The following is a 22,513-nucleotide window of genomic DNA, read 5'->3' on the forward strand; positions in this document are numbered from 1 at the left end:
AGACGCTTGTGCAACATTGTTGAAATCAGTAATACTATGTCTTTGACAAGCATTGACAACAACCAAATTGGAATTATCTGTCAAATTTAACGTTAACAATAGTAAACATGATCAGCATTGCCACTATTTAGGGCAGAATTGTTGTAAACAACAGAACAAAAATAAATAAATCAAGTGACAACAGCTATCTACCTCCAAAAGAACGTCACACCAAAGGATGATCAATATAATGTTTTACAGCCTCTCTCAAAATTAACCTAATATGTTGTGCACTTTTCTCTCACTTGTAAAGGGCTGAGCATCCAAAAAAGAAGGCTGATTTACTCAGACTGTTACTTGAGATTATTTTTCCAATCTTTATCTATTTTCCATTTGGCCAGTCAGCAGTCAATAGGTAAAATCCTTAAAACACACATAATAATGGCAATAAATATAATTTTAAGTGCTTCAATTAATTAGCAACCTCCCTAATTTTACAGTTAATTCATGTACTTTATTTTGATTACATTTCAATTTAAGTTCATACATCAAATCCTGCTTTTTATTTAAGAATTACTTTAAAATGAACATTAGCAACAAGTGATTACATTGTTTGAAAACGTCACATTATAAATTTATCAAAGTTACACCGTACAGCAGCAGGTTAAACATTGAAGTGCATGAAAGCGAAAATTCTGATGCTCCTTGAAGTGTACACAGACAACTGCGCAGCACGTGCCCAGTTCCCACAGCAAACAGGAAGTAAGTGATCACTGTCATTCTAGCGCTCAGACAAAGTCACTTCTTACCGGCTGGATCTCCTACAGATGGATGATAAATGCTGACAGGTAGGCATGCTTCACACACGCGCTACAGAGCCTGTATCTCACCGGAGCTTCTCCCGAACGAGCGCATGCATCGCTATTAAAAGTCTGACGGAGCACGTCCATCTGCGCAATAGTTCCGGCGCGCGACTCGCACGCTCAGCGCTACAGCCTCTTTAAATGACAATATAATATCGATACTTGGTGAGAACCCATCGAGAATCGATCGCAGGACTAAATATCGCGATATATCGCAATATCGATATTTTGGCACACCCCTAGTGGATATCAATCAACCTTATTGAAAAATAAAAGAATATATGTATCTCTGGAAGTGTTTGGGGGCGGGCCAAATGTGGAGGCAGGCCGGATCTGGCCCGCGGGCTGTAGTTTGGAGACCCCTGATGTAGTCTAGCAAGCAGATGACTTGACTGAACATTCTCCTATTGTCCTGTAGGGTCTTGCATAGTTGTAAGCCATGGAGGTAAATTTGTACACCCGTAGACAGTCCTCTTGCACACAGTGGGCTTTCAAATTAGCATTGGCCAGTCACTGTGTTCTATAACGTGACTGATATGGCAGCACTAAATGCACATGTGCTGTATCGAGCGTGCACCGGGAGACAGGAGAAACCGATGGACTTCCTGGTTGAGCTTGCAAGAGAGTTGGCAAACAGTCACGTTTGTGCAAAGAAGGTACAAAAGGAACAATTATTCCTGCACCAACCTTCCACACCTTATAGCCCTGGAAAAAGAGCCATCAGGTCAAACATAGATGCTAAAACAATCATGCTACTGTTGAATGTGTTGACTGCTGCAGATTCACATGTGGCAAGTGCAGGAATGAGATGCCATGGCAATGGCAGGAATGTGAGTTATCTCCGAAATGTACTTTGCGACTTTTTATTATTATTTTCAAATATGTTTAATACTGTTTATTTTTTGTGACATCTTTATTGATAAATCTCGGCAACGAAAGAGAGAAACCCATGTGTGTTGATCTCTCAGATGGCAAAGTGAAACTAGTTTTGTTGAAGTTGTTCAGCGTAGCCCAACCTTTGGTGAAGCTTGTTTACATAACAAAAGCCCCAATTCACACCTGACTAAGGATAATGGCTAAAACCTTCCGGCCGATCGGCTGCGGGTTTTATAGGCAGAAAAGCCAAATGGCTGCTCTGTGGGACTTCCAGTGTTTAGGCTAATTTGGAGTTTAGCTAATATTTTAGCTTTTTGCCCCACTTTCTGACAAAAAAAAACTAATGATTCCGAGGCACACGTGTAATCATAGAATTATTTTTAAAAACCAAACGAATTTTTTGTGTTACATTTTACGACAGAGCGCTTTGTTTACAATTTGGGAAATTCTGGTTTTGAATGGTGACATAAAGTTAGAACAAATAAAAGTTCAAAGTTTTAATAAAGTTTCATTAAATTGTGGCTTTTATGTGTGCTAATATGTGGCTTAGAAATATATAGTTATTTCTTATGTGTACATTAACGCACATTAAAACATTTTCACGTTAGTTTTCATGTAAGGTGGGGATAAAAAAAAATGGAAAAACTGTTAAAAAGCGCAACTGTAGTTCTACTGTATCATCAGTAGGGGGAGCGTCAGCCCCCAATGCTAACATGTGTTAGCTTAATTAAAATGCATAAAATAAAATCAATAAAAGTAAATACTTCAGCTTTTTTTCTTCATTTACTCACGTAGTTCGGGTCGCTCTGCTTGTGGTTTTAAGGCGAGATCCAATAGAGCGCGCTGACGACGCAGCTCCTCCTCGTACTTAGCGACCGTGTCGAAACACCATCCGGTGATGTCGTCCACGGCGGGATTCAAGATGCGGCTGATACCGTTCTTCAGGGAGTCGTTCGAAGACATTGTGTCTGCATCAAATCCACGGCGTCCACGGGCCTAGTTGGAAAAGATTTCTGCGAGAGCCAGAGGTGGTGCCGCGCTCCGCTTTTATATGCCTTCTTCTTCGTCGTCGTCGTCAGTAACAGATCTGTCAGAGACACTGCCACCTACAGGTCTGGCGGTGTATCGCCGCATTCAGGTCATTTATATTGAACTTGTTTAAAAATGAAAAAGTATTTGGAATAGGAAAACACCAGTTTTTAAAGCATGTTTAATTTAATTTAAAATGTATAAAAAAAATGACCTCCAAAAAATCAAATACCAAACATTAAACTTGTAATAGTTAACAGAAATTACACTGTAATTTTTAAAATAATAGCTAATTTTATAATATTAAATATTTAATTTTTTTTTTGTTTACAATAAATGTTATTTTAGTCCTCCTGCAAAACAACAATCTTGTTCCATTCTTTTAGTATTTGTTCTCTCAAACTAAAATGAACAAAACTGAGTAAGTGAGAAAATGACAAAGTTTTAAAGACCGGCTTAAAAACAAACTACAATTGGACCTAATTTCCACATCCAAAAAGCTAAAGGTGGAACAAAATAGCACATTAAATATTCTAATTAACATTTGCAAAGAGATTCAGCAAATTTTGTTCATTTATTAAGAAACACATAACATTAACTGTTACAAATAAAATGTATAGATTTTTTGTTCCATTTTGTCACATTTTAATTTTTATCAACATTTATAACACCTGAGGCTTCGCCGGTGATGCTTAAACACATAATCTTCAACATACTGTAACCTTTTAAATTTTAACATGATAATTCCAGCAGATTTTGATCAGATTTCAAAATCTGCTGGAATTATCGTGTTAACAGTTGAAAAGTTACAGTAAACCAGAAAACATAAACACTGGAGCTCCGGTGTTAAAGGGTTAAACGGAGCTGATGAAAAATATTCTGCTAACTTTGAGAATTTTTGATATTCTTTAAAGCAGCTCAGAGGTTTTCTGAATGTTTAAGCTGATTGATACATCCTGTGGCTCTCCTGTACACCACAAATGAGCTCTTTTTCAAATGGGATTTTTTTGTCTGCTCCTGATTTAAACAAAGAAATACAGTTATAATCTTATTTTCCTAAATATATTTCCTCCATCTTCATAGAAATGCTACAAGTAGTTCAAAGTATTTAGAGAAATTGTGTTTTCCTGTAAAGCCTCCAGTACTGTTAAGAGAGTACATACTTTATCTTTACTGCTGTTAAAACCTACACTGAAATTCCGTCTTTTCTGCATGCCGTCTGGAGGAGGAAGACCTGAGAAAAGCTGGAGAAGTTTCAGTGCAAGCTGATAAGAAATGCAGGAACTCAAACTGACAATTCCCAGACCTGCAGAGACGTTTATTGCTGACTTTTGACCTTAGATTCCTTAGATTCATTCTTGTCCATTTCTGAATAAACGAGCAGCATTCTGCAGAACTGTGAGGAGGCAGAAGTCGGAAATCTGTTGTTAAAATTGTCGTGTTCACAGGAATGACGGCCGCCTTTCACCCACTGGAAGCTAGGATAGACTCCAGCAGCCCAGTGACCTTCAGAAGAATTAAGCGAGTTTAGAGGATGAATGCATTAGTCTGCCTCTCAAAGGTTTAAATGTGGTTTTCCTCGAAAAGCCTTGATGCATCATTGGTCACATCCTCCATGACCTGCTGATTCAGCAGAAAACCTGAATGATTGACACCCCACTAGCACAAATGTAATCCTTTCTTTTTTAATAAGCAGTATGTGCACACATGGAGGGTGGAGGAACCCAACAGAGTCAAACTTTATTTAGTTTTTTGAAATGTCGTTGAGGTGGGCGGAGCAAACCACAACCAATATGCCCCTCCCACTTCAGGACTCACACTGAAGAATATCCATCTGCTAGCATACTGCTAGCTTGATCTGTTGATCTTGCTTACTCCAGTTTCCTTGTCTCAGCTCATTTGCTGCCCCCTAGTGAACAGTTGTGGTAACTGCAGGTCTTTTTTCAGTTGGATGTTTCATACAAAACAAATGAAGGTTACAAAACAATAAAACATTTCCTATGACAAAAAATAATTAAAAAGTCTTATTTAACAATTTCCAGCCTGTTGAAATACTTTGACACAGTAAAGTAAAAACAGTTGTTAGCGTTCATTCCTTTTGTGCGTTGATGAACGGTGAGGACCAACACCACCAACGAAAACGAGCACCTACAACAGAACCATTATCCATCGATCGTTGATCGCCGGCTGCGGTCCTCGTGGGATCTCTGCCATGGAGAGCACGTCGTCCGTCATGAGGAACGCCACGGGGCCGACGCGCACCCACACGCAGCGCTCGCACAGCGGCCCGCTGAAAGTCACGCCTTCAGTCTGGAACCAAGAAATACACAAACATGTGATTGAAGAGCCAAACTGTCCAACACGTGTGGTGAGGAAGGGGGGTTTTCTTACACAGTAGATCTTCTTCTTCGACATGATGAAGGCGGAGCCTGGAGTCAGGCAGTTGGGACAGTCTGAGACGGAGCAGGGTGGAGGTCCAGAGCCCGCCACGGGCATCTCTGACTTCAGGAAGTACTCCTGAAGAAAACATCCAGAAGGAGCAGAGGACAACTTCAGATCATGACGCTTTTCAAGGATTAAAAACATGATCCGTATAATGACTTCCAATGAATCCTCACTTGTATTTTCATTTTCTCTATTATTTAGATGTCAGTCAAATGACTTAAATGATTAATTCCATTTAGTTTGATCACAATGAACTTGGTAACTTCACTATTTATGGGTTCATAAAAGACACTTTTTAACAAATTCCTTTTTATTGCCTCTCTAACATATTTAGCTTCAATTTCTTTGTCACAGTTTGGTATTTTAAATAGACAGTCATTTATATAAGAGTTATATAATATAAACAACACGGTAGGCGGGCTGCACGGTGGCGCAGTGGTTAGCGCTCTTGCCTCACAGCGAGAAGGCCCCGGTTCAAATCCCGGCTGGGACCTTTCTGTGTGGAGTTTGCATGTTCTCCCCGTGCATGCGTGGGTTTTCACCGGGGACTCCGGCTTCCTCCCACCGTCCAAAAACATGCTTCATAGGTTCATTGGTGACTCTAAATTGCCCCTAGGTGTGAATGTGAGAGTGAATGGGTGTGTGATTGAGGCCCTGAGACAGACTGGAGACCTGTCCAGGGTGAACCCCGCCTTTACCCATCAGCAGCCCGGTTAGGCTCCGGCACCCCCGCAACCCCGAAAGGGACAAAGCGGACAAGAAATGAACACGGTAGGCGTCCAGGAGGCATCCAGACCAGATACTCAAACCACCTCCACTGTCCTCTGATGTGGAGGAGAAGCGGCTCTACTCCGAGCTCTCTCTGGGTGTCTGCGCTGAGACCCTCCAGAGGAAACTCATTTCAGCCTCTTCTGGACCTCGATCCATAGGTGAGTACTGGAATGAAGATCGACTGGTAAATTGAGAGTTCTGCTTTCTGGCTCTCTCTTCACCACCACAAACTGCTGCATTGACCGCATGACGGTGGATGCTGCTCCAATCCACCTGTCGATCTCACGCTGCGATCTTCCCTCACTCGTGAACAAAACAAGATATTTATGTTGGAATATGTAAATGTAAACAAGTTATCACACAGATGCTTATTCTGTTTTATGCCTTGACTGCATTTTACAAGACGTGTTGTGTGAGTTTGTTTTTCAGTTCAACAGCTTGACTCACCCTGATGAGGAAAAATGTTTCAATCAAGATGACTGGAAGGGAGAAGGGCTGGTGACCTTTGCCCTTTAAAGACACCGGAGTCATGAGGAATCAAGGTGAACAACTCCCTAAAAGGAAGCAGCTTTGCAAAAGGGCTCGGTTGAAAGAAATCCATTAATCGATTTGAATCGATTTAAGCTTCATAAATCAAGATAAAGCTAAAGTTCGCTAGCTTGATGGTAACATTTAATGGAATTTCCCATAAGACGGCTAATGCTAACGCTCGATCCACCTCAACATACATTCTGACTAAATGAACATCTTTATAAACTCATACACATGATTTTCTTAACTATTTTAGGGAAATATTTTTTAAAGTAACCATTTGTGGTCTAAAACATTTTTTTTTCCTTATTCTTCTTCTTCTAAGGTGTAATGCTGTAATACGATCTCCACCTAGTGTCCAAACTGAAACGTCCTCCAGGAGAAGCAGAACAATGTTTCTAATGTTAATGATATGAACATTTTAGTTAGAACTTCTCCTTTAGAGAATCCATGTAACACTGGATGATATTAACAATCTCAGTATTTCACTGATACATTTACAGGATCTCAACTGGATCAGATTAATATTAATATATTAAAATTAAATAGATTTTTTGAATGATTTTCTAAATAAATGTGTAAACCTAAAATTTAATTTAATTGAAGAATCAAAAGAATAAAAAAATATTGGAATTGAATCGTTTCTGGAAATTATAACAGATATCCAGCCCTACTTTGCACACAAATCTCATCACAGGACTACGACGTGGACTGAGAGTTTGACCTGTAACATGTCTGACTGTATAATAACATAAAGGAATGTTGCTGCCGCCTGTGTGTTTGTCCCCCCTCCCTTTAGGAGGGGGGACAAACACACAGACCTCCCCTGTCTGATTATGGTGGCTCAGTGTCTCGCTAGCGTAAATCATCATCGCTAGAGCTGGATGTCAGCTCAGACGAGGAAGTTGAGAGATTTGCAGACCGAACTTTTACCGATACTTTCCAACTGCGGTCAAATAAGCCGCCGTTCACATTTCCGTGGTCACATCAAGAAGCTCCGTGGAGTCTGGTGGAGATTTTCCAGCGTTCTCAGTCCAGCTACCGTAAGTATTGGATGAAACTCACACCAAAAATCCAGTTTCTCCTTTCACTATCAGTGCGTATGCAGACAGACAGAGAACACCGCTGCTGCCATAAAATCTACCTAATTCTACTGCTCTGGTTAGTCAGCAATGCACGAGCTCCACACAACTTTGATCCAAGTTGATGATAACAAATATTAATTACCTTTATAATAAATTGACTTATTTTTCTAGACAAAGTTTTGGTATCTTGACTAGGACTCCCTCATAAAAGAGGTTTTTAACCTCAATGGGAATATCCTGGTTAAATGAAGCTTAATACATAAATAAAAACACACTGTTAAAAAAAAAACATCCTTAAAACCGCATAAGGTATAAGCAAATTATTTTTATGATTTTTATGTTTTTTTGTGTTTTCAGAGTTTACTCTAATAGAGCTAAGTGTGAAAACAAAATAAATCTGAGATATAAAACTCTGAAGTTACAAATATATATACTTTTTTAGAGCAAATGACTTGAATTTTATCCAGATTCTAATGTTTTACAATCAATGAATCCGTCAGGTATCTAACTGCATGGTTAGATGTTCAGACAAACTTCAGGCGTTGAGTTCAGTCTGTGGCCTCAAAAACCAAACAAGCAGAACAACAAGTGTTCAACCTGAACCCTAAACTCCTGAAGAGTTTGAGTGACAGCAGACAGGACGCAGTCGTCCGTGTGTCCTACCCCCGCCACGGTGAGAAGATGCAGGATGGTGTTGCTAAAAACCAGACACCTCCTGGCGCGAGTCACAGCCACGTAAATCAGGTTCCACTCGTCCGCTGGGATTTTATCTGCAAGCAAATATGGAGACAGGAACAGATTAAAACAAAAACAGCATCATTCCTTCACTGACAGGTTCCAGAAATCCCAACCTGGAGAAGAGAGAAAACACAAACGTACGGATCATAGACTCAAGAGAGTGCTGCGTGTTGTGTCTGGACGTCTGGATGTTGGTGAAGTCATCCGTCATGATCACTGTGTCAAACTCCAGCCCTTTAGCTTTGTGGACCGTCCCAAGAATGAAGTCTGTGGAAAAGAGGAGAAAGAGGTTTAGCAGAATTTCATGGAAGTGATGATGAAGCTGCAGAACAGCAGGTCAGTTTAGCCTTTCAGCTTCGTTCTTGTGATCCTGAGTGTCAAGAATGCACTAAACGCTGGTTCTAGAAAATCCATTTAGCCTATAGTGTTCACACTGGACAAGCAGGGAGGGGCTTCTTCTCCTACTGTTAACCAGACATCTGGTGTGAAATGTCAAAGTGGTGTAGATCTGGTGAATCTTTCTCCAGGGTTTTTCTTTCACAACTCTATACCGATATATGAATCCAGCTGAGCAAAAACCACAATTATTCATTTCTGATTGATCATTAATGTTCAAAAAGTTGAAAAGGACGCCATCCATACGCCACTACCAAATCAGAGTCCCTGATTGGCACCCATTAAGATAGACTTTTCAATGCTTGAACGGCAAGGACGTAATGATTCTTTGTGAACTGGTTAAAAACTGATTCAAACTCGACAACATGTTTATTGGTGGGAAAAGTTGAAAAAAATTCATTTGTTACGGATTTTGCCTAAATTTAGAAATGCAGAGGTGATGCCATTTCTCCATGCAGGCTCCCAGCTGACTGGCTGTGTGCTCTTTCCTGCAGCTCCTTTGGAAGCAAAAGTTCTATACAAGTGTCTTGAATTGTCTGAGTTTTTGTGACGAACTGGAGGAGTCACGACTGGAAAAAAAAAAATCTGCGAATACGTGAAACCACGAATAGAGAAACACAAATAAGCGGGGGAACACTGCAAATCACGTGGTGTGACACGCTTTCCCTAAACCTCATTACATTTTGCGTTTGTGTACTTCTAGGAAACATGGCAGCACAAAGCAACCGACTTTGAGGTAGAGGAGGTTTCATTTAAAGTCAGCAGTCCTGAAGAAGTACATGGGAATTAGTGATTTTACAGAGTTTGGGGACAGATAATTTGATACAGAAAAACATTTCAAATACCTTTTTATTTTTACTTTTTCCGTATTCTAATGCAGTATTGTTTTATTTCCAGCACACTGTATCACAGTAGGTTCTGAAGTTGTGTGTAAGATAAGTTAAGTTTGTTACAGCATAAATGGAGATGTTTAAATGAATAAGATACCTCTTAGTTACAAAGGATTTGTGATCATGTCAGTATTATGTATAAATGTTTATTTGTATTTAATCGTTTCTGTTAGTAGGAAAACAGACAGTTTGATGTAAAGGGCAAAAAGAAAAACATACTTAGCTTTGAAATAAAGGTTAAAAAAAATTGAAATCGTGACTTTAAAACCATGGATCATGTTTGATCGTTACATCACTATTAAACATACAATCCCAAAGGCGGTGTGAACGTAGCTTGAGATTAGCAGGATTTTAAAACAAGTGTTAGACTAACAGCTAAAAGGCACAACTTTGACTAAGGTTACACTCAACACAACCACAAAGATGCTTTTTTTTCTGAAGATGTGGTCAAAAGACTTTAACTCAAATACCCTGGACACAGCTGACTGTTCTCTGTAAAGTAAACATCGACTGTCCTTTAGTAGTTGTTTCCTCTAACAACCACTAGAGGGCACTGCGTCTGAGTAGAATTATTTACCACTGACAGCTGCAGAAGAAGAGTCCTCCAAACAAACATGTAAGAGAATTTGATTATTTTCTTTTTAAACTTTGTTATTTGTCTTATACAGATCAAACGATCCGTATTCTTGTATTTATTTGTTTATTTTATCGACGCTGGTCTTGGGAAATTTGTTCTGAAACTTTTTTCCCAAAAGTGCACCTTATACTCTAGATCAGGGGTGGGCAAACTTTTCCACTCGTGGGCCACAAAGGCTTCTAAAACTTGATTTTTTTTTGCTATTAAGTACATTCGTCCCCCAGCACTCCACATTTCAATTATAATCTCAGAAGTTTGCATCAATAAATACTTCATATATTTAATTATTGATTAATTTTTACTAGTTTGTTTTTAAAAATAACTCATTTAGAAAAAAAAACAAACATAAATTTCAAAGACGCCCAAATGTGGATGCAACAACTTTTCTGGTTTAGACGATAATTTAAGAAACAAACAAAAAAAACCCAATTGTTTGAATTTGCAGATTTGAAATATTATTTATGGTCATGAAGCCATTTTTTAACTGAACTTTTAATGTGACAATAAGGAAGGACAATAACGTACCAGCATATTTCATGTCACTTTCGCTGCAGGCTTCCAGCCGATTCACCACCTCAGGAAGATTCTTCTGGTACCTCTCTACGATGGTGAGTTTTCCCTCCAGCTCTTTGTCATCCGTCTGTAAAACATATTTCTTCAGAGCCTGGAAGCCGTTCTCCTTCTTGAACGAAAAGCAGCGGATAAGAGGATCTCTGATGGCTGCGGAGAGAGCAGACAAAAAAACCACTCTTATTTTGACATCAAGATCCTCCCTTTTACAAAATAAAGCAGAAATATGGAAACAGACAAATGACAGATCAGATCCACTTTTTGCTGTAAAAACACATTCTGAACATTATTTATAAAAATGCTGATTCATAATTAAATCAATAATTAGTTTTAAACTTAAATAAAATTATTGTCATTATTTTATATTTTATCCTAAAAAGATTAAAAAGTACTAATGTGGAATAAAACGTATAACTAAAGTGATTTTATACAGAATAAAACAGCTCAACATTAAAGTCTACTTATATTGAGGTGACAAATACACAGTAATATCCAGAGGGGCGGGTTACACACATGACAACAATGCTTGCAATCTTTATTTTTCAAAATAAAAGCATCTTTCCAATCAACCCTGTTAAAATGAAAGTGAAGTTAATCTCAATGGAAATACTTTTTGTAATCTCCGTCAGTAATCCAGTAAATACTGCCAACAGTTTCTTTTGTTTACTTTGGTTTGGTTTAGGTTGATAGTCTTAATCTTCATATAGTTTGATCAAAGTGAAATGAGACACTAAAAGGACATTTTCCAAATTAAAAGCTTCGAGGTTTTGGTAAAAATCCTTCAAGACGCAGTTTGATTCAAACTGGAAATTTCTGCACAATCGGTCACAACGAAGAAGACTAAATCTTCCTCCATTTGAAATGTTGTTCTGGGATTATTTCTTTCCAAACAACAAATATTAGTAATTTTTTTAGAGCCAAAACTCTGACCAGATGTTTGACGAACAAGAATCCAAAGTGTCCATGCTTGTCCTTCTTACAGTTTGATTTCCTCTTTTCTCTGTCCTGGTTCAGGAGTTGGAAGATGTCCATGATCTTTTCCAGCCCGATTCTTTTGACGCCCTGCAGGAAAAACAACAATCCAACAATCTAATGATAAGGACCCAAACGTAGTATCAAAAATTCCCATCCCCCTTTGTGGGTTCACCGACGACTGTATATGAGAACTGGAAGATGCATGATGTCACCCACTGTTTACTTCTGTCCACAGTAAAATGATGCTAATTCAGCTGTCATTAAGACATACCATTCTGTCAGTAAGAAGTGAATGCTCAGAGCGTTTCTATGGTAACCCCTTTCACCAATCAGGAGGGAGGTTGTTGTAAGGCCACACCCCTTCTATTTGAAAGCTGCTCTGGAGAAGCTGTCAAATGTTGGAGATGGGGGCCAATGAGCACCATGTGTTTCTGTTGAGACCTCTGATTGGTCGGTTTATAACTTCAATCAAGAACGAATATCATGAAAAAAAGATTTTAAAAAATGTATCAGATCAAGAATGTTTAATCGGACAAATAGAACGACGGATAGCAGCTGCTTATTCTCAAAAGAAGTTTATGGGATTTTGGCTTCTTGGAGCCAGCAGGTACTTCCAGTTTGGACCTCCAGGGAGGAGGAGTCACTCAGTCCAGTCCTCCTGTACAGTCAGTGGGGTTCACAGACAAACTCACCCCAATGAAGTGGATCCGGCAGAGCGGGTTGGCGTTTGTGAGGTTGACCGCCTGGACAAAGACGGTGAAGTTACACCGGGACAGGATGCCAATCTTCCCTCTGCTCTGGCTCAGTCCGGTCTTCCTGGCCACCAAAGCCTCGGCGGCAGACTGATCGCAGACGTTGCCTGTGGAGACAAACAACCCAGTGTGTGTTCAGACAGGAGGACGTCTGCTGTGTCTGGTAGGAACTTTGACTGGTGGACTCATGAGATTAAGGAACTTTTTCACAAAAAAAGTCTTAAATTAGTGCTAAATCTGCACTTAACTGTGAACCCTTTGCATAGAACTACAGACATAATGCAGCAGCTGATTAACTTTACCATTTTACTCACTTAAAACAGTAGATTAATTTTGATTTAATTTACTGATCTGCTTTTAGTTCATAACCTGACAAAGAGTTAAGTCAGACGATTCTAGACATTGACAGACCAGAGCCAATAAAGTTTATTGTTGAATTTTATTCAGCATTTCTCACCACTCTGCTTTCCTCCAACCAGAATCTTGTTCACTCTCTTGCAGACTTTGAGAACAGTTGCGCCCACATAGGCGATCTCAGCCCCGAAGCGGAAACTCTGCACAAACAAAACCGCACAGACGCTCGTCTGTCAAACGTTCCCTGATCACCCTATGATGCTAAACTCAAATGAAGAGCGGTTGGAGAAAAAGTTGCTGGCCCCGCCCCTCTTGTGACACACTCAACCTCTGTGACAGCTTAACAACGCAAAACTTTAGAAGTGAAATTTTGAACTACTACATTTTTGCATGAAATACTTTTTTCCCAAAAAAATCTTGTGCATGTCATTGAAATTTGAAATCAATAAGAGACTGGTAGATGTTACTTCTCCGCCTCTGAGGTGGGTCAGGCCGCTGCAGTGTGTGCTCGTACCTGCGTCAGGTAAAACACGTGAGTGTGCCTGGTGATTTCCAGGGCATTGATGGCGCCTTTGAAGGTGTAGATCTGCTGGTGCGGATCTCCAACCAGGACCTTCCCGCAGCGCTGAGACAGCAGCACATCCAAGATGGCTGCGATAGAGGAGGGAAGGTAAGAAATGCGTCACAAACATCTGCCTGTGATGAGGCGTGTAGGATTCATTCTGTACCGCAGGAGTGTCAGACTCAATCGCACAAGGGGCCCACACCCAAAACACACCTTAGATCACGGATCGAAAAGGATAAACATTTATTGAACTCTCTAAAGCTACATTATTAAAACATTAAACTGTAACTTTTTAGCATAATTATGATGATTATGATAGCTGAAAACGCTGAAGTTGATAGCTGAAAACGCTGAAGTTGATAGCTGAAAACGCTGAAGTTGATAGCTGAAAATGCTGAAGTTGATAGCTGAAAACGCTGAAGTTGATAGCTGAAATGCTGAAGTTGATAGCTGAAATGCTGTAGTTGATAGCTGAAAATGCTGAAGCTGATAGCTGAAAACGCTGAAGTTCATAGCTGAAAATGCTGAAGTTCATAGCTGAAAACACTGAAGTTCATAGCTGAAAATGCTGAAGCTGATAGTTAAAAGCTTAAGCTAATAGCTGGCTAAAAAATAAACTAAATGCCAAATTACTCTTAAAAAATAAACAAATAAATAAATAAAAAAAAAATCATGCGCTAGCCAAAACAGCTAGCATGTAGCTGAAAAAATAGCTAAACTCCAAAATAGCCTAAAAAACCGAGAAAAAAACTCGGCTAAATGCCAAATTAGCCTAAAAAAAAAACAAGGCTAGAAAAAACAAACAAACATGTGACTGAAAAAAATAGCTAAACTTGAAAATAGTCTAAAAAAATAAAAAGAAAGCCTAAATTAGCTGAAACAGCTAGCATGTAGCTGAAATACTAGCTAAACTCTAATATAGCCTAAACAATCTTAGTAAATACCAAAATACTCCAAAATGCTAGTATAATGATATAATTTAAAAATGTAAAACTGTAATTTTTTAATATGCTGGTGAATTATAAGAAGGCAGGAATATTATTCCAGAATAAATCAACTTTAACATTAAATAACTTTCAATATTTTAGAAATTTTAGAAATGAGCTCAAGATAACATCGGGTCATTAATAACAATAAAATCAAATTATCTGGAGGGCCGGATCCGGCCCCCGGGCCTTGACTTTGACACGTGCCGTACCGGGGGTGCAGTCCTGAGCTTCATCGATGAAGAGGACGTCGTAGCGGTCAGACAGGCAGGGCTTTGGGTCTTGGAGCTGCCACAGCTTCAGATAACCTGTCAATCACAGTTTCCATCGTCATCCAGGCTCAGAAACATACCGGAGAGTTCTTCTCTTTTACATACCATCATGAGGCATGTAATAGGCGTGTTTCGACTTCTCTTTAAGATCCTTCATTCTTCTCCAAATCTCCTTCGCGTCTTCAGCAAACAACTGAAAAGCAAAAGGAGAACATTCTGTGTTGAGTTGAAGTATTGGGATTTCTTTTTGACGACTGAAATGCTCTCACCTGTTGTTCAGACTCGGGGATCCACTCGTAGTTGCTCTCGGATGACGGGTAGCAGTTGGGAACGTGCTCGGTGGAAATGGCCGCATCGGTGGAAGCCATGAAGTTCTTCAGCGTGGTGGTCACCACTTTGGCTTTGGTGAAGCCGCCCCGTCCAGAGGGCAAAACGCAGTTGATGGAGAACGGCGCCAAGTTGAAGGACAGCTTCTTGTTTAATGCATATCTGTGACACAAGAGTGGCAAAAATAACCCAACAAAATCCCAACACCAGAGCTCTGGCTCCAGTGTTGTAGATCTTTACTCGTATACACAATTATGGAACTCCAGATTCATCATGATCACGTGAACCTGGGGCCTGCGTGCCACAGTTAGGGCTGGGTATCAATAATCATTTCCAGAATCGATCACCAAAACTTGCACTGATTCAGTTCTTTCAATTCAACTTTTGAGTTTACACATTTATACAGAAATACATTAATAATCTATAAATGATTTAAATATATTGATATTAATCTGATCCAGTTCACATACTGTAAATGTATCAGTGAAATAATGAGATTATTAATATCATACAGTGTTACATGGATTCTCTAAAGGAGAAGTCCTAATAAAAAAGTAAAAACATTAGATTTAACAGGTAATAAAAGCACCATCACAGAATGAACTAACATGAAGTTACTCAGACCGTCTAATGATGTAACAAAAGACGAATAAGACAAAAGTATGGTATAAATATAGTTCCTGTTCCTTCTCAATAAAGCTTCATGCTGATTTGTTTTTATCAAGATGACCAAAGTCCTATCTATGTGGATAAAATGAAAACATCCACTTTGACTCCCACCTTTTCCCGACGTCTTTATAGGCCAGGGAGTGGACGGTCTTACAGTCCACGTTGCTGGGGAAGCGGCGGCGCGCCTCACACGCCACAGAGTTGTTGAAAGCCACGTAGAGGAAGCGGAGGTGAGGTCGCTGTTCTGCAAACTTCATCAGCGTGGTGGTCTTTCCTGTGCCTGTATCACAGGACCACACATGCTCACAAGTCCCTTTTTGAAAGTCCAAGCGAGTCTTTAAGTTCAGACATGAATCATTTTCTTTATCAAACTTACTCTAGGAGAGGGAGACAATGGCAGACAGTTACTGTGCTTCCAATAAAATGATGTAAAGAGACCTTTTTTTTTTTTAACTCAATTATTTCTAAATTGTAAGAGAGAGAGAGAAACCTACGAAATCAATCGTAACTAGAAAAGCTGCGATAATGCTAGTGTAAATGCTTTTCGCTGAATGTGGTCAGTGAAGATGCTAAAGCTGTTTATAAAACAGCTTTAAACCGACCAATCAGCAAGCAGTTTTAAGACAAAGAATCAGGGGTCATCTTTAAACTGACCAATCAGAGATCAGCTTTAAAATAATGAGAATACAGCCTACCTACCTGCAAACGCGATGATTTTGACCACGTGGTCCTGCTGGATCTTGTGGCTGAGGATCTGCTGCTGCTCTCGTGTGAGGTAGATCTGAGGATGCCTGAGACCAAACCACCAATGAAACATTAGACAAAAGAGCCTCCATCAGTCCTCTATTGATCTGAATCCAGAGTTTTCAAGTAACATCAAAAGTGATGCAGGTGAAGAGATTTTTGTATTGAATCTGTTATTTGTCCTTTGAACCCCTAACGTCACACACAGGAGCAAAGCCTGTTGGATACTTTCTTACACATATTTTCTGTCATTTTTTGTGAAATCTTTCCAAGAAAAATGTTAGGAAAATAAATTAAAGTCACAGTGTGGTGAGAAAAACCAACAGAAGATGTCTTTTCAATAAAACAAAGAGTAGAATGATTCAAAAATCTGGTTTGTTTAGACCAGAGTCAGGGAGGTATTCCAAAACCTGGAAGTTTTAAAATAATATAACTTGGGTTAAAGACAAAAATAAATAAATAAAAAACATAGGAACCTAAGAAGAAAAGTAATTTCTTCTTTTTTTGGACCTTACCCGTCCTGAGCAGAGCCAGAGACAAACGGTCCGTTCTCCATCAGATGAAGGACGTAGTAGATGTTGTAATGTAGCCTGAGGAGGCAGAAGGAGACATGATGACGGCTGACCTGAATGATGCCTGAACAGAAGTGCCAGCGTTAGCGGCTCTTACCTGTTGCTGATCTGAACTCTGTTTCTGTCCAAAGCAAGCAGCATGGTGGCCATGTGGCTGAGAAACTCCGTGACTGCAGTGAGCGAGATGCTCCTGCGCAGCAGGAACACCAGGTCCTCCACATCCCCGACACTCTCACTCAGAACCAGAATGGCAGCCATGGCTGCGTATGGGTTTGGACCCTGTGGGCCAGACGGGAACGGTCACAGTGACTCCTGAGGACCCTGAAGGGGCTCTGAAGAGTCTGAGAGACGTACCCCAGAGTTAACGTGAAAGAACTTCTGAACATCAGGAACGCGTAACCTGATGGAGGCCTCCGCCTGAGGGTAGAGCCGATGCTTCTTGACGCACTCCAGAACGTCCTCGGGCCGGACCCGCTCTCCAACCTCGTGCTGAGCCATCAATCTGAACACAAAATGAACGGCGAGGAGATCAAGCCTGACCATACTTTTGATCGCAACACGCGTCTCAAAAACGAAAATAAACTTCGACAGAGACCTATCTGAAACCGACCAATCAGAGGACAGCTTTTAATCAACCAATCAGAAAATAAACTTCAAGATTCACTCAATCACTTCTCCAATGTATTTAATAAATAACATTCCTACAAAAACATTGATGAGAAAGAATAACATTTTAAAAAATGAATAACTGTTGATCGTTTCTTTAGCTCCATTACGTTTATGGTGCGCCAACCAGTTCAGTTTCATTAATGAAGAAACACTAATTTGATAAAAATGTTTCTTTTACAGCATCTGTCTCTCCGATTCTGCAGCATCTTCATTACTGATTTCTCGTCAAGTTTTTCTCTTATTTGAGCAGTTTTTACAAGATCTCGTCTGCAGTTAAATCTACAGAAGACGACTAAGAAATCTAATTTAAAAAATGGATTTCCTGATTCCCTTAACCTTTAGAAAAATCAACCATTCTACCACTTTTAGGGCCTGTTTTGTAAAATAGAACAGATTGTGTGTAAGTAAAATACGTAACAACAACAGTTTGATGTCATCTCAACAAAAAAAAGGAGAACTTCCATTAGTCTGTGTTTTTCAGTCAAACCCGAACAAAAGTGTCAGACTCACAGAATGAGACTTCGTATGCAGTGGTCTGAAGATCTGGCTCCAATCATCCCACTGTTCTTCAGGATGTTGACGATCTTCTGCACTGTCTCCACTTCTCTCATGGTGTAGCGGTAGTACTGCTTCTTGTACGGCACAAACTAAAAAAGTAAAACAAAGTCTGTTTATCTCACTGATCTCCATCTGGAAGATTTGTGGAGCTAACTTCCTGTTTCAGCTCAGGAGGCAGACGCTTTCTCTGTTGTTTAAACAAGACTTCCAACTTTCACTTCTGAGATTTTACAGTAATGCAAAAAAGAATTTGTCAGTCACAGATTCTGTAGGGCAGGAGTCCCCAAACTATGGCCCGCAGGCCGGATCAGGCCCGCCTCCACACTTTGCCCGGCGACCGACACACCACCAGAAACGCAGAAGAGGATAGAGTTTGCTGTAAAGCATTGACCTTATTGAACCAATAAATAGTGATTCAGATAGTGATCCACTTTTTCTTTATGTCTTCTAATTATTTTGGACATCTGTAGCTCTTCAGCTCTTAAAATATTCAGCTCTTTTTATCTTAGCTTTATCAACTGTTTTGCTAGTTAGTAAGGATTTCTCTGCAATTTCAGAGTTTAGCTAATATTTTAGCTAGCAGGGTTGCCTCCCCCTGCTCTAGAGGTACGGGTCGGAACTGTTTAATGGGTCCATTTAACAATGGAAACACTCAAAATACCGGACTGTAACAGACCGCTCAGTGGAAACAAGGCTACAGCTAGAGCGCTACAAATAAACAACCTTTGTTTAGGTGAAGAAAGTTATTCTGCATGCATGTGGTGCTGGAAGATTTGTTGTTTCTCTGATGTACACGAGTGCTTTTTGAGTCATTTTTCCAATCATTCTTCCATCTCATGAAGACAGGATTTCTTAATTTATCTTCATTCCTCACATCCTGTAACCACTCTTCTTCTACGTGCTCTGACCTTGGGATTCTCCACGATGTTCTTCCATCGATGGCAGACGATGCTGACGCTGCGGTAGAGGTCGGGAGCAGGAACCAGACTCAAGATCTGCTCCAGCACTTCCTCCGGAAGGTCGTCCATGCAGCCCTGCGGTTCCTGCAAGACGCTGTTACTGCCAAGGAGTCCGTAGTGAGCGTCAGGGAGGGGCTCCACCTCTTCCTCATCGTCGTCGATGCCGTACTTTTCAAATTCCTCATCATCCCCAAACATCTCTGCTGTCATTCCTTCCAGGGGATCTTCATTGAGGTTCACCGTTTCCTTGTGCTCCACTCCCACAGTTAAACGGCAGGAATCCACACAAACCCTCTTTTCCCCGTCCAGCTCTTGGAGTCTCTCAGCAGCTAACAAGCTAGTGTCATCAATCTCCTCCTCATCATCTGCTGCCACAGCCTCTGCTTCAACCGAAGCAGCCAGAAGGCTAGCATCATCATCATCTTCTTCCTCATCAGCGTCCATTAACTGTTGGCAGGGAAATCCAGATGTGGACGGCCGAGGGGACTTGAGTGGGCTGGAGCTGAGGACTTTAGTCACAGAGAAGAAGCTGTTGATGGGCTGCTGTTTACCACAAGGACTTCCAGACGCTGCAGCAGCTGTAAACGACAAAACAGAAAAAGTTAAAGAAAATTTCAAATCATAAATATTTTTTGAACACTAAAACTACATTTTTAAAACTTTAAAACCGTAGTGTGAATGCTGTAAGCTGAATTTGGAGATGCTAGTGCTGATAGCTGAAGATAATAGCTGAAAATGCTAAAACTGATAGCCAGCTAAAAAATGTGTTAAATGCAGAGTTAGCCAAAAAAAAAACCCAAAAAAACCTTAGGTTAGGCAAAACAGTTAGCTTGTAGCTAAAAAAAAAAGCTAAACTTCAAAATAGCCTAAAAACTGAAAAGTAAATTTATACTTCATGTCTTTTCTTTATTTTTTTTTTTTTCTTATCTTTTAACAAATCCAACTTCTCCTTCCTCTCTTAAAAAAAGAAATAATAATAAATCCAAAATAATAATAGTAAAACAAAATAAAAAAATCCCTTTTGGACCAAATCCAGAATGAACTGAACCTCATTTCCTTGATAGATTACCGGGTTTCTTTCGCTTTGCCGGTGACCTGGGATAGAGCCCCCGGTTTGGGTTGCGCTTCCCCAGCGCATGGTTCGATGTGTGGGGCTGGGTCAGAACATCTGTCCCGTTTGCACTCCGTCCAAGTTCAGCGCAGTCCCGAGCATCCAGATGTTTTCTCTTGGCTCTGCCTGGAGAAACAGGAGCGCCATGTTCACAGGTAAACGGGTTTCTAGCATTTAGACTCAAACTAGTAGGAAAAAGGTTTCCTGAATGCTGACAAAAATCAGAAACACTTAGTGGCACATTGTGGAAGAAAGAAAAAACTCCGAAAAAGAACTATTTCAAACAAATAAGTTAGCATTTACTTAGTGTTTACTTCAGTTGAACTCACCTTTGGCGGCCACTTCCATCTCTGCGCGCGTCGGTTTCTTAGTAACAAAGTCACATAATGGCTGATAGGCTAAGAAATTTAATAAAAACGGGAAAATCCTCCGAACATTTAGGGTTTTAAAAAGACCAACCTCGACGCAAACACCAGCCTCCAGAGTTTTGCTAGCTTGTGTTGCTGTGTCAACTTTACTGTTTCATCTCTTTTATAACAACAACGAGCACAAAAATAAAACACAAACTACAACAGTGCGTAAACACGAACAAGCAGCTATACTGAAACGTCAATTTAATTTCGAGGAGACCAAAACCAGAGACTTCGACCGAAACCGTGTGAATCCAAACAAGTTGGTGTTCGAGCTGTAATTGGTCCACTTCTTCTTCGTCGTCTTCTTTTTTTTCTTCTTGGGGTTTAAATGGCAGGTGACGTGACGCTGCATTACCGCCACCTACAGGTAGGGAGTGTGGATCATAAGTCCACTTTTCCTTTGTTCTGTTCCATACAAATCTTGTTTTTAAGGTGAATGTGTCACAGGTGCAGTTTAATGTCAGTGAAGAGAAGAATAACGAATGAATGAATGATGATGCCCTTTGAGGTGTCCACCATTAGAAATGAATGGACTTTATGGAAACAACCATCTTACATCAGAGGACTGCTTCCTCAAAGTCCATAAAGACCTGATGATGGACCCCCAAAGGGCAGCAGCCCGCTTATGCCATGGTCACTCACAAAATAAATTTTCAATCAGATATTTAGACCTTATTTTTCAGAGCAGGAGTCACATTTTTTTTTTGCATACTTTGGTCAGGGGTTCAGCTTATACTCAGCTCTGACTTATATGATATTTTAAAAAAAAATGAATAGGTTCTTAAAAAAGCTGAAATGGGAATAGGGTAATGGGACATAGTTTTCTTGAATCTTTTAATGAAGGTCACTTTAAACCTCAAGCAAACATGTGTGTTATGTTATCCTTGTAAGAGTTATTCTGACTTTTTGAATTTTTATAACAATCCTGTAGGACAGTGTTTTTCAACCAGTGTGCCTTGAGAGATGGTCTGGTGTGCCGCGGGAAATTACCCCTTTTCACATTTTTACGCTTTATACACTCTGTGATCATCCAAACGGGCCTTGATTTAACACTGGATAGTTTTGAATATGCAAAATGGTAAAAAAACATTTTTCTTTGTTTCTATTGACCTTATTCCTGGGGCCTCTCATGTAAAAGGGATTATGGGTGCAACTTCCGGAATTAAAACCAGAAGTTACACGGCTCTATTTGTTTCCACTGAAAGTGGCTGTTTTGTTAGCTTTAGCGGTGCATACAAACTTTAAAAACGTGTTTTACTTAATCCCTCAAAGTTTTCAAAAATGTCTTTGCGCAGTTCAGGCGCATGTTTTGCAGCTCGTGGTTGTACTAACAACCAAACTAAATTACATTTGTGGAGCGTTTTGTGAACATGGGCTGCTGACGAAGAGGGAGTGCAGCTGCCCTCCTCGGTACAGATTTTAATAATAATAATAATACATTTAGTTTAAAAGCGCCTTTCAGGCTCTCAAGGTCACTTTACAAAAAGACAGGTAAGAACATACAAGTAAAACAAATAAGTTAAAACCAGAGTGTAAGAGTGTTAAACAGAAAACAGAAGATGCTATAAATAAGCTTGTCTGAACAGGAAAGTTTTGAGTTGTGATTTGAAGGTCGTTAGAGAGTCCAGGTTTCTGAGATCAGGGGGAAGAGAGTTCCAGAGTCTGGGGGCAGCGCAGCTGAAGGCTCTGCCACCCATGGTGCAGAGGCGAGGCAGGGGAACAGACAGGTGAAGGGACATTGAAGAACGCAGGGAGCGGGACGGTGTGGGGATGTTGA

At 40.1% G+C, this 22,513-nt stretch overlaps 1 protein-coding gene across 1 annotated transcript; it reads right to left on the reverse strand.

The window, feature by feature from the left end:
* Nucleotides 1–4,416: 4,416 nt before the first annotated feature.
* fbxo18 (F-box DNA helicase 1) lies at nt 4,417–21,052 on the reverse strand. The gene is made up of 21 exons (XM_024260855.2): nt 20,653–21,052; nt 20,282–20,449; nt 19,162–19,790; nt 18,206–18,342; nt 17,381–17,528; nt 17,124–17,305; nt 16,970–17,044; nt 16,410–16,501; nt 15,822–15,990; nt 14,984–15,203; nt 14,820–14,907; nt 14,655–14,750; nt 13,406–13,542; nt 12,995–13,091; nt 12,478–12,644; nt 11,791–11,872; nt 10,766–10,960; nt 8,459–8,584; nt 8,243–8,349; nt 5,139–5,264; nt 4,417–5,057 (listed from the first exon to the last, which is right to left on the reverse strand). Exons 1-21 carry the CDS (start codon nt 20,669–20,671, stop codon nt 4,896–4,898), a joined length of 3,222 nt encoding a protein of 1,073 aa, XP_024116623.1. The 5' UTR covers nt 20,672–21,052; the 3' UTR covers nt 4,417–4,895.
* Nucleotides 21,053–22,513: the final 1,461 nt, after the last annotated feature.

The sequence above is a fragment of the Oryzias melastigma genome, linkage group LG23, assembly GCF_002922805.2.
Source record: "Oryzias melastigma strain HK-1 linkage group LG23, ASM292280v2, whole genome shotgun sequence".
NCBI lineage: Eukaryota > Metazoa > Chordata > Actinopteri > Beloniformes > Adrianichthyidae > Oryzias > Oryzias melastigma.